Raw genomic sequence first — 12,359 nt, forward strand, 5'->3', positions numbered from 1 at the left:
TTGATTTTATTGAATGTTTTTTCTGCATCTATTGATACAACCATATTTTTTTTTCAATTTGTTAATGCGATGTAACACATTAATTGATTTGCAGATATTGTACCAACCATGCATCCCAGGAATAAATCCAGCTTGATCATGATGTATGATATTTTTAATGTATTGCTAAATTCGGTTTGCTAATATTTTGTTGAGGATTTTTGCATCAGCGTTCATAAGAGATGTCGGTCTATAGTTTTCTTTTTTTGTAATTTCTTTGGTTTGGAATCAAGGTAATGGTGGCCTTATAAAAAGTTAAAGAGCCTTCTCTCTTCTTGAATTTTTTGGAATAGTTTGAGAAGAATAGGTGACAATTCTTTGAAAGTTTGGTAAAATTTGCCTATGAAACCATCTGGTCCAGGATTTTTGTTTTTTGGGAGGTTTTTGATTACTGATTCTATTTCAATGGTGGTAATCTATCAGTTCAGATTTTCTGTTTCTTCTTGACTCAGTCTTGGAAGATTATTTGTTTCTGGGAATCTGTCCATTTCTTCCAGATTGTCCAATATGTTGGCATACAATTGCCTGTAGTATTTTCTTATGGTCCATTGTATTTCTGTGGAGTCCGTGGTTATTTCTCTTTCATTTCTGATTTTATTTATTTGAGTCCTCTCTCTTTTTTCTTTGATGAGTCTGGCTAAGAGTCTGTCAATTTTGTTCATCCTTTCAAAGAACCAGTTCTTGGTTTCATAAATATTCTGTATTGTTTTTCTAGACTCTATTTCATTTATTTCCTCTCTATTCTTTAGTATTTCCTTCCTTCTCTTCAATTTTGGCTGTTTGCTGTTGTTTTTCTAGTTCTTTTAATTGTAAAGTTAGATTGTTTCTCTGAATTTTTTCTTGTTTCTTGAGGTAGGCCTGTATTGCTATGAATTTCACTCTTAGGACTGCTTTCACTGTGCCCCATAAATTTTGAGTCGTGTTTTCATTTTCATTTGTCTCTAGGTATCTTTTGATTTCTTCCTTGATCTCATTAATAACCCATTCATTGTTTAGTAGCATGTTATTTAGCCTCCATGTGTTTGTGTATTTTCCAGTTTTTTTCTTGTCGTTGATATCTAGTTTCATACCAATGTGATCAGAGAGGACAGTTGATATGATTTCAGTATTCTTAAATTTATTGAGACTTGATTTGTGTCCTAACATGTATGTGGTCTATCCTTGAAAATGTTCCATGTGCACTTGAGAAGAATGTATATTTTGCTGCTTTGGGGTAAAATGCTCTGAAAATATCTATTAAATCCATCTGTTCTAATATGTCTTTTAGGCCCATTGTTTCCTTGTTGGTTCTTTGCCTGGAAGATCTGTCCATTGGTGTCAGTGGGGTGTTAAAGTCTCCAACTATGAGTGTATTGTTGTCGACCTCTCTTTTTATGTCAGTCAATAACTGCTTTATGCATGTAGGTGCTCCTATGTTGGATGCATATATGTTTACTAGGTTTATGTCCTCTCAGTTTATCGATCCCTTTATCATTATGTAATGCCCTTTTTTGTCTCTTATTATAGCCTTTGTTTTGAAGTCTATTTTATCTGATATAAGTATTGCTACCCCGACTTTTTCATTTCCGTTTGCGTGAAATATCCTTTTCTATCCCTTTACTTTCAGTCTGTGAGTGTAGTTTGATCTGAAGTGGGCCTCTTGAAGGCAGCATATGCATGGGTTTTGTTTTCTTATCCAGTCGGTTATCCTATATCTTTCCATTTACATTTAAAGTGATTACTGGTAGGTACATTGTTACTGCCATTTTATTATTCATATTTGTTATTTCTGTTTTCTTTTTTACCCCTTCTCTCTTTGCAGAAGTCCCTTTAACATATCTTGTAATGCTGGTGTGTTGGTGATGAATTCCTTAAGCTGTTTCCTGTCTGGGAAGCTCTTTATCTCACCTTCCATTTTAATTGAAAACCTTGCTGGGTAGATGGTTGTAGATTCTTGTTTTTCATAACTTTGAATATTGCTTGCTATCCCCTTCTGGCCTGCAAAGTTTCCATTGAGAAGTCAGCAGACATTCTTATGGGGGTACCCTTGTAAGTAACTAGCTTCCTTTCTCTTGCTGCTTCTAAGATTCTCTTTGTCTTTGACCTTTGACATTTTAATTGCGATATGTCTTGGTGTAGGTTTGTTTGAATTTCTCTTGTTTGGGACTCTGTGCTTCCTGAACTTGTGTGTCTAATTCCTTTGCCAGGTTAGGGAAGTTTTCTGTCATTATTTCTTCAAGTAGGTTCTCAGTCTCTTGCTCTCTCTCTTCCTCTTCAGGTACTCATGATCCAGATATTTTTATGCTTCATGTTGTCTCAGAGGTCTCTTATTAAACTATACTCATTTTTTAAATTCTTTTTTCTTTTTGTTGTTCCAATTGGGTGTATTCTAGTACCTTGTCTTCCAATTCGCTGATTCGATCTGCTGCTTTGTCCAATCTACTGTTGAATCCTTCTAGTGTATTCTTCATTTCCATTATTGTATTCATTTCTGTCTGGTTCTTTTTTATGGTTTCTGTTTCCTTTTTTATGCAGTTGAGATTCTCATTGTATTATCCATTTTCCCATAAGTTCATTGAGCATCCTTATAACTATTATCTTGAACTCTGTTTCTGGTAGGTCGCTTGCCTCCATTTCATTTAGCTTATTTTCTGGAGTTTTCTCCTGTTGTTTCATTTGTGTCATGTTTCTTTGTTTTCTCATTTTATTAGCCTCTCTGTGTTAGTTTCTATGTGTCAAGAATAATTGTTTCATCTCTCAGCCTTGGCCAGGTGGTCTAATGTGGAAGGTGTCTTCTGTGGCCCAGTGGCACATTCTCCCTGATACCGTATGCCGGGGGCTCTGGACGTGACCTTTGTGTGGGTTGTGTGTGATCTTATGTCGTCGCCAAGCCTTTATTGTTGTTAGTACATCAGTGGATGGGATTAATTAACATTTAGGCTGACTAATTGTGGGAATTGGGTGCACTCACAGGGTAAGAGTTGATGTGTGGGGGCTGAGCCTACTGAATGGGATTTGCCCTAGCAGGCTTGTGTACTTGTTGCAACCACCCTTTGTGTATATCACTAATGAGACTAGGCAGGAGTTGCTCCGTTGTGGTCTGGTGCCAGCCTCCAGATACATTGGTTTTGTGGCCCCGTAGGAGAGGCTCCCCTGGAGGCCAAAGTCAGCCACTGCTCTGATTGCTCAGGGCTACCCACTGAGAACTACAGAGCAATTCGCAGATGGTTGTTGCCTATGCTGAATCTATAGGTAAGTGGAAGAGACAACACGGTAGGCAGTGGTCGGTTGTCCCCTATCCCTGACCTATGGCAATTTAGCAGAGAGACCAGTGTTCCTCAAGGCCTGACACTGCCTGTCAGTTGCCTGTAAGTCTCTGAAACTAGATGAGCCTCTGGGCGATATGCATATCGGGTGGCGCAGGGACCCCGGGAGTCTCCTGGGTCTTTAGAGTAAATGTCCCCCTGCCACTGCAGTGTCAGTTTACGTGCCCACACTGTCTCTGTGGCTCACTGTACAGGCTTTCATTCATAGCAAGGTCAGCTGCTGCCCACACTGAGCCTAAATGTGCTACACCAGGACAGGAGCAGCTGCCTATCATTGTGCAGTGGGCACTTTGTGTATTAGATGGAGCAGGAACTCAGGGAGTCAAGGCCTGTCAGGCCAGTACAGACCCCTGCATTCTCTTGAAGAGATATTTCAGCTCGTACAGGCAGCAGTGGTCAGTCTACAACTGTTTTCCTTGAAATGCGCTCATGCGCTAGCCAAAGTCTGTTGCCTGCGCCGACTCACAACCCCAGAGACAAGCAAGGCACAAGAGGCTGCTTGTCGATGTGCTGCAGGCACTTTGTGGCTTGGATGAAGCGGGATTTTAGGGAGACAAGGTCCATCTGGCCAGTACAGCCTCAGTTTTGCAACTTCTTTGCCTAAGACACAGATCACAGTGAGACCAGCTGCCATCTGGGGTGGTCCCACAGACCCCTGCATTCCCCGGACACAATATTGCAACTCTTGCAGGCAGCAAAGGTCTGATCACCGATGATTTCCATGCTGTGCCAGCCAGTTTATTGCCTGTGTGGTTTGGGAGATCAGGGGAGAAGCAATGAGCCGCCTGGGGCAATTTGTGGGTAGGGTAGGGCGGGGTCTCAGAGAGACAATGGCAGTTAGATCAATACAGCCTCAGTCTTGCTGCAACTTTGGTAACTGTTTGCGAGTTCCCGCAGCATAAGTCTTAGATAACAGCCAGACCAGTTGCTGTCTGGGACTAGCCCACAGGACCTTGATATCTGCCCAAGTTCGGCTAGAATCCCCTCTGGTTTTTACAGAGTTATTGGATTCTCCTGTTTCCTGGGCTGATACCCTGGGCTAGGGAGCCCCCAGATGAGAACAGGACTCCCTCTCCTTCGGGAGAGCCTTACTCTCCCTCCCGGTGATCTTCTACCACCTGCGGGTGTGGATCCAGCCTGATTTGAGACTTTGCCCCTCCTACTGGCTTCCATGTGGCTCCTTTATATTATCAGATGTTGGTGTTATGATCAGATGGACTTCAGGTGATTCTCCACGTTGATTTTTTTATAATTTGGTTGTAATTTCAGTGCAGACCTGGGAGGAGACGAACCCTGCTTTTACCTAGTCCATCTTCTTCAGAACTCCTTAAAGTTTTAATGTCCTTATTTTTTCCTACTTGGCAGTCACTTATTCAAATTGTTTTTGTAAAACATATTGCTTTGGGCAAGGAATTGGAGTGTAAAGTTTTGGAAGTCAGTGAATGTAGGGAGAAATGGTGAGTACATTCCAGGTCCAGATATGAGGGCCGAGGCAAGGCCCAAGAGGCCAGCAAATGTTATTCTAATAAGCAAGCAGAAACCAGTGCAGAAAAAGAGCAAATGCATCATCAAAATAATTGATATCTTTGGTCCTATGGTGGTGATTCTCAACCCTGCTTGCATACTAAGATTATCTGGAAGACTTTTAAGAAAATACCAATAACCAGGCCCCAGCCTCAGAGATTCTGACTTAATGAGCCTGCAGTGGAACCTGGGCATAGTATCTTTAAAAAAAAAAAAAAAAAAAATCTCATCGGATGATTCTAATATGTAGCTGGAATTGAGAACCACTGTCCTGGGGCCATTGTTTGATCTAACAGCCTGTACTTTTTTGTTACATAATGTGTGGGGGCAAGCAAAGGCTGACAGAATTCCATGGGTGCCATGATAAGGACCAGCCCTTCCAGGAAGATTGCTGTTTTTCTAAACCACACAATCATGTCAGTGTAATTATTTAATAAGGCTTTACAACGAAAGTAAGCAAACACTTCTTTGCAGATATGACTCTGTCCTGTCAAACTCGCCATCCGTTGACTTTTGAGACTTAATAAATTTTTACTTGTAAGAACAGCCAAAGTTGTATTTTTCCTCTCTAATCTCTTCTTTTTTCTAAGGATTTAGGAGAAAAAGCCTCCCTTTTTAGATACACACAGAAGCAATAGAATATAAACTCTTAACTGGTTAAAAAATTTCACCTCATTTTCTTCTCTCTAAGAATTTTTTCCTTGTGCTCTAAGTTCTGGAAATCAAATAATCTAGTTGTAGCAGACTTTCTATGTGTACAGTGCAACAAGTAGCTTGTTTCCTTTTTGAAAAGTATTAGATCAAAAATAACAGCATTAAAAAATATTAATTTAAATAGCAAAATAGTTGTTAGTGTTGTATTTTAAAACAATTAGCTATGATAAAACTTAAAAGTAGAATTTTTAAATTTTGAATAATCTTTTTTTAATTTTAGGAAAGAAGAACTGGAAGAAACTATGAGAAAGAAGATTGAGTTTGAGAGAAAAGCTCTACATATTGTTGAACAGCTTTTAGAAGAAAATATTACGGAAGAATTCTTAAGGGAATGTGTATGTGTTGAGAAATTATTACTTTTGTAGTATAAATTCTTTAAATCTGTGCAACCTGAAACTTCCCTGCATTATTGAAATCTTCGCAGGTATCATGGTATATAATTCATGTATTTTAAAATAATCAATTATGCATTCCTTGCATAATGATTTTAAATACACTAATGAAAAATAACATACATATTTTACCCCGTAGTAGTAGTTGTTTTAACAAGTCTGCTAATCTAATTCGATTTTCATCATTTGCATTTATGATCCCAATGTCATTTTCCATATTCTATATGTTGTCCTATTTTAGTAACAGAAGATTAATGTTTTTGTCAATATAATTTCATTAATTTGGGTATTCTAAAGACATGAAATACAGATCCTTTATGATTTAGCACATAACAATAGAATTATAAAATGCATTAATTTTTTTTTTTGTTTTCACCTAACAGCTTTATTGAGTTAAAAGTTTGAATGGAAATTCTGTTATATTCTCATAATCCTTAAGAGAAAAAAATGGAAAATTGAAACTCAGAGCTTCTATTGCAAAAATAATTCTTAGTGTGGCTCAGAGATTTTTCAAAACAAGAATATAAATATGACAATATTTAAATTTACATGAGTAACTGCATCAGAATCTGCATACATAATGACTGTAAAGAAGATAAACACAATTCAGAAATGCTTCGTTTGAAACAAATACCTTATATTACTCTCAAAAAGTTTTTCAGTCCATTCAAAAACGAAAACTTCAAAAATAATATTAAGATTTAAGGTTATTTGAACTGAAGATATCAACATAAAAATATTGTGTTAGCTTATAACTATCATGTCACCATTCTCTTGTACAGTTTTTTTTTAGAAGCTGGAAGATTTTGCACAAAAATTTGTTTAGGAGTGTAAGTCACAATGACACCTTCGATATACTTTGTTTTTTAAGATTGTGCTTTAAAAATAGGTAAAATTATATCATATTTAATGTGTTTTTTTAATATTTTTTAAAAAGTAATATATACTATTAGTATTTTGCTTTGGTATTGCAATCACTATAGCACCATTTCTTCTTCCTGCCTCAGAATTATTTCATGAATTGTATAATCTACAAATTTGCATAGTCTGCTGTGGCAGAAGTTTTTGTTTTTTGTTCTTTTTACATAATTGCTCACATTGAGTACTACTATGTGTTGAGTACTTTTCTTAGTTTTTTTTCTTTATTTTCTCCTCTGATTCTGACATCAAACTTATGAGATAGGTACTATTGTTTGTTTTTGAGATAGGTACTATTGTTATCCCTGTGTTTTCAGATGAGATCTATGGGGCCTAGAGAGCTGATAAATGAACTTTTTCCAATAATCTGGCCGGGGGTGGGGGATGCCCCCTTTTATTTCATTACAGGGGAAATTTATCACACCTGCTCACTACAGAGATGTCGTGGATGAGCGTTCTATTATCAAGCTTTGTGGTTATCCCTTATGTCAGAAGAAGCTAGGAATTGTAAGTAATTTTTTTAAATATAGACTTTGAATTTTTATATCCAATGAAATACTTTGAACAAGAAAGAACAAGAAGTAAAACTGAGGTCCTGAACTAATGACATGGGTTAGCCAAAGATATGTTATATAGATAACTTAATCTTGTAACATAAGTTCAAATTTATTACTTGAATTCTTTTGTAAGCCGTGCTTTCTTTTCTTTAGGTACCAAAACAGAAATATAAAATTTCTACCAAAACCAATAAAGTCTATGATATTACTGAAAGAAAGGTAAGTTTAAAGACTGTTTTCAGTTGGGCAGTTAATGTTTAATATTGTACTAAATGCAATTCTAAAAATAACTGTTTAAAAATCTTGCCTTTTAGAAAACAGTCACATTAGAGGTTTTTCGTTTATAAGTATTTTATTCAAGGTGTTTAAAAAACTCTGCTTTTGCTTTAATTAATACTCGAACATTTAAAAATCAAAAGTGTATATTGGAACAAATTCAGGCAAGTAAATTGTATAACAATAGAAAAGAAGAAACAATCACCAAGTGTAGACATTTGGTATATAACAACAGGAGTATTGTGGATCAGTGAAGAAAGGATGTATTAATAAATAGTACCAACACAACTAGTTATCTATATGGAAGAAATGAAAATTGACCTTTATCTCAGAGTACATACAAAGGTCAATTTTAGTCTATTTAGGGATCCAAGCATAAAAGACAAACCTTTTCAAAGACAGTAAGAGAATATTTTTATAAACTTGGACTAGAGAGAATTTCTTAAATAAGATAGAAAATTACAGACTGTAGGGGAAAAATTGATAAATTTTTCTACATTAAAATAAATGGTCATTAGAAGTTTTCAGAAAAGAGTGAAAATATAAGCTACAAATCAGGAGTTGTATTTCTCACATATCTGACCACAGATTCATAACTAGAATATATAATCTATAAGAAAAAGGCAAATAGCCTAATAGAAAATTTTATAGAAGGAACTTGAATGACTAATGAGTATATGAAAAGATACTCAATCTTATCAGTAATCAGGAAAATAGCAAAAACACACTGAGTTAAATTTTCATAGCCCCCAAATTAGCAAAATTATAAAAATCTGACAATATTAGCGACTCTATACTTCTGGTCAGACAATCTCTTTGAGAAGCTGTTTGGCATTATCAGATTTGTATATTCTTTATGACCAAGCCTTTCTATTCTTTAGTGTATATATTAAGGAAATTCTTGTTCATATGTTAATGAATGTTCCTAGTTGGATAAACAAAATGTGGTATATGCATAGAATAAAATACTATTCAGCTTAAAAAGGAGGGAAATTCTGACCCATGCTGCAACATTGATGAAATTTAAAGATATGCTAAGTGAAATTAGCCACCACAAAAGGATAAATATATGATTCTACTTAAATGTAACTAGAGTAGTCAAATTCATGGAGACAGAGTAGAATGGTGGTTGTCAGAGGAGGTGGAAGAAGTGTCAGAGGAGGAGGGAGTTATTGTTTTATGGATGTAGAGTTTGTTTTGCAAAATTTGAAGAGAGTTGAGATGTATGGTAGTGATGGTTGCAGTGAGAATGTAACTTAATGCCACTGAACTGTACACTTAAAAATGGTTAAATTTTTTTGTATTTTGCCACAGTTTCTTTAGTTTAAAAAATTGTATAAAAAGATTCATAGTGACATTGCAGTGATATCAAAACAATGAGAAACAGTTCAATTATCCATAAATAATAAAAGGTAGTTTACTCAATGGAATATAATACACAGTGTAAATGAATAAGCTACAACTATATGAATGAATCTCAAAAACAATTAGAAAAAATGATGACAAGAATATATATAACTATGATTTTATTTAGGCAAAGTTTAAAAGGCAAAATTGAATGATAGATTTTACACGGATATGTGTACAAGTAGCACAAAAACTAAAGGAAAGCAAAGGAATGAGTAACACAAAATTTATGACAGTGGTTACCCTTTGGGGAACGTGGAGAGTGGTGCATTGGGAAGGAGCACACAGTGGCTTCACTGAATTATAGAGTCATGGGTTTTCATTCTTTTCTTTGAACTACATATTTATGTTTTATACTGTCCTGTACATAAGTTGTGTTTCACTATAAGAAAAACAATAATTTGCTAGTTTTAAAATGTTCTTTTCAGTGTTTTTGCAGCAATTTTTGTTATAAAGCATCTAAGTTTTTCCAAGCACAAATTCCTAAAACTCCAGTATGGGTTCGAGAAGAAGAAAGGTAATTTAAATCATTATGTATACATTTGTTCATGTATTCTAAAACTTTCTCTCTGCTGTTTGAGATATGCAGAGAATAGGTCATTTTCTTTAGTATGTTACCACAGTATCCATTTTAATTGTGAAGAAATGGTTACTTTTTAAGCATAGCTATTAAGTATTGCATATACATGTTATTTGTAGTTTTAGCTTTAATCGCAAAACCTAAACTTTGCTTCCTGCTCTGCCAGTTATTTCTTTTAATTCTATTAATATAATAGTCCTGGAATAACTATGTTAAATTTTTTTTAAAAGATACTAGATCTTGGAATCCAGTTGAACTCACTTTGTCATTAGGAAATTATGTACTAAGGTTAAAAAGTTCAGGTTATTAATTCATTGAACCTTTATTAAAAATCTATAATTTTTAAATTTAAAGAGTCCCAGTTGAGAGTCATTTTTAGCAAAAAGTATATGAACATTCCTGAGATTTTGCCTCTTGAGAAATGGTTAAACATTTACAGTATTTTAGTAGTTACTAAATTTGAGAGAATTTATTATTGCGAGGTAAATGGTACAGTAATATTTAAAAAATAACAAAAATTGTTATATAATTAAACTGTATTGTCTAGAAATTCCAAACAAAGGCTTAAATTAATGAGATAATGTCCCAAGTAATTCATGTTTGATAGAATATTATAATAAGGCAGCGTCATTTGTGGTAAAATAGGATTTTGTGTAATTATCTATGCTAAATAAAGTTAATAACAAATGTAATGAGATGCAAATTGACTAAAGATCTTGGCCTAAAAAAAAACCAAAAGTCTTAGTTTTATGCCCAGGGTTATATGGTGCTACTGTAACTTCAACTAGCATCAGTTGTATTGATGACAGTATGTTAGCAGACGCTTTTGCATGATGATCCAATAGTGTGTGGTTTAGAATATGTAAAACATACCATCTTATGGCCTTTGTTAATTGAATTAAACATAAAGAAGACTAAATTGTTCATCATTTCTCTATCAGCCTATCTGACTTTCTTGTTTCAAGCAAAATATTGTATGTAGCATTGTCCAAGTTGACTGGGAAGCTGAGAGTAACTTTTAAACTATCACTCTTTTTCTCCTTTCTTAATATTTCTTTCACCAGAGCTGCCCATCGCCGCCTCAGCCCTATGTCAGCAACATGTTCTATTTCCCACTGTTAAAACTAGTGTTTCTTTAAATTATCTTTAACTTTGCTTCCAAAGATATCTTCTCTACTTAAATTTAGTCCTCTCATTTAGCCAATCCTCGTATCTGCTTCAACTACCTCAAAACCATTTACCAAACCATCTTTTCTGTTATCTCTGTTTTCTTCAGATATAGTTATTGTTACTTCCTTTAGCTAATTTAGAACAGTTCTTCCCTCTAACCTTTTCCTAAAATCTTTCTTCTGTTAGAACACCCACTTTTTTCCTAAAACATGAAGGCCTGTCACTTTATGTTTGTGTTTCCTGAAGTTCTACCTTATCTATATGCCTTTATTTACTTAAAAAAAAAAAAAAATGAAATGGCCTTGGTTTCCCTAATCTAAACTAATCAATTTAAGTTACATTCAAAATATGTAGTATGTGCTTAGTGCCTGGCAGGCTATACACATGTATAAAACCCAACCTGTAAATTTAAATTTAAATCTCACCGGGATGGCAAAACAAATACAATTGATACTTATTCTAATAGGGACCTGTAATGTAAGTTAGAATAAAAACATTGAGTTTTTATTCTATTTTATTACAATGTTATTTCAGCTGAGATGAAAAAATAAACTTGTAGGAGTAGGTTTGGGTGTTAGAAGTAGATAGGATGTCAGTTTGTTTAATGAATCCACTAGAGGTCACTGTGTTTTCACAGAGAGTGATATTTTATATGTGCTAATGATCAGAATTCTAGAATTCAGTATTCTTTTTAAAAAGGTTGTCTAGCAATTGTACATATAAGCTCAACAGAAATGTGATATTTTAAAGAAAGCCTATTCACATATGACGAGGGGTACAACATTCAGAACCTATTTGAAAGGGGAAAAAATGGCCTTTTTTTTAAATGGCAGTATTTAGTATTTAATGCTGAGATATTTTTATTAGCTTAAAGTGAGTCATCAATAAATAAAAAATTACATATTTAAAATTACCGTTATTTTATTAATATTAGTTTTATTAATAATCATAATATAAAAATAAGAATAAATTTTAAAATGCCCTGAGAGAATTAGATATTCTATTGCAATGACTACCACAATTTTTAATCACTAATAAATGCATTTACATATATCCAACATATACATAAAACTGAAACAGAAGTTTTATGGAATAATACTTATCCTTCATGAAAAACCTCTGATATTTTGTACTCTGTTGCTTTTGAAAAATGCTGATAGCAGCCCACTTAATTCGTTGGTCCTGATCTATAGTTTTAAGAGCACTATTTTGTTGGATCTAGCTTAGGTTTTTTGTTGTTTTACTGTAGGGAAGTCTTATCAACACTAAGCCTCAGTTTCCTCATTTGTAAAGTAGAAAGTTGCATTTAATCTCTTAATTCCCTTTAGTTCTGATGTTTTACAGTTCTGAGTCAGTCACTGCTGCTATAGTGAACGTTTTCTAGGTAAGAAAATGTCTTATGTATAAAAATGATAAAAATTAAAATTATCAGTCTAAGACTAAGGAAACTTACACTACTACTTTGTCCTTGTAGGGA

The 12,359-nt window shown here is 34.4% G+C and overlaps 1 protein-coding gene across 2 annotated transcripts in view; it reads left to right on the plus strand.

Moving 5' to 3' along the window:
• The window catches only part of RPAP2 (RNA polymerase II associated protein 2), a 78,682-nt gene that overhangs the window by 5,330 nt on the left and 60,993 nt on the right, over positions 1-12,359 (plus strand). For both annotated transcript variants that reach the window (XM_006919409.3, XM_025051920.1), the window contains 4 exons: positions 5,803-5,917; positions 7,301-7,399; positions 7,603-7,668; positions 9,561-9,649. In XM_006919409.3, coding sequence (XP_006919471.2) covers positions 5,803-5,917; positions 7,301-7,399; positions 7,603-7,668; positions 9,561-9,649 — 369 coding nt within the window. The remainder of the gene's footprint in view (positions 1-5,802; positions 5,918-7,300; positions 7,400-7,602; positions 7,669-9,560; positions 9,650-12,359) is intronic.

This window comes from Pteropus alecto, unplaced genomic scaffold, assembly GCF_000325575.1.
Source record: "Pteropus alecto unplaced genomic scaffold, ASM32557v1 scaffold25, whole genome shotgun sequence".
NCBI classification, from domain to species: Eukaryota; Metazoa; Chordata; class Mammalia; order Chiroptera; family Pteropodidae; genus Pteropus; species Pteropus alecto.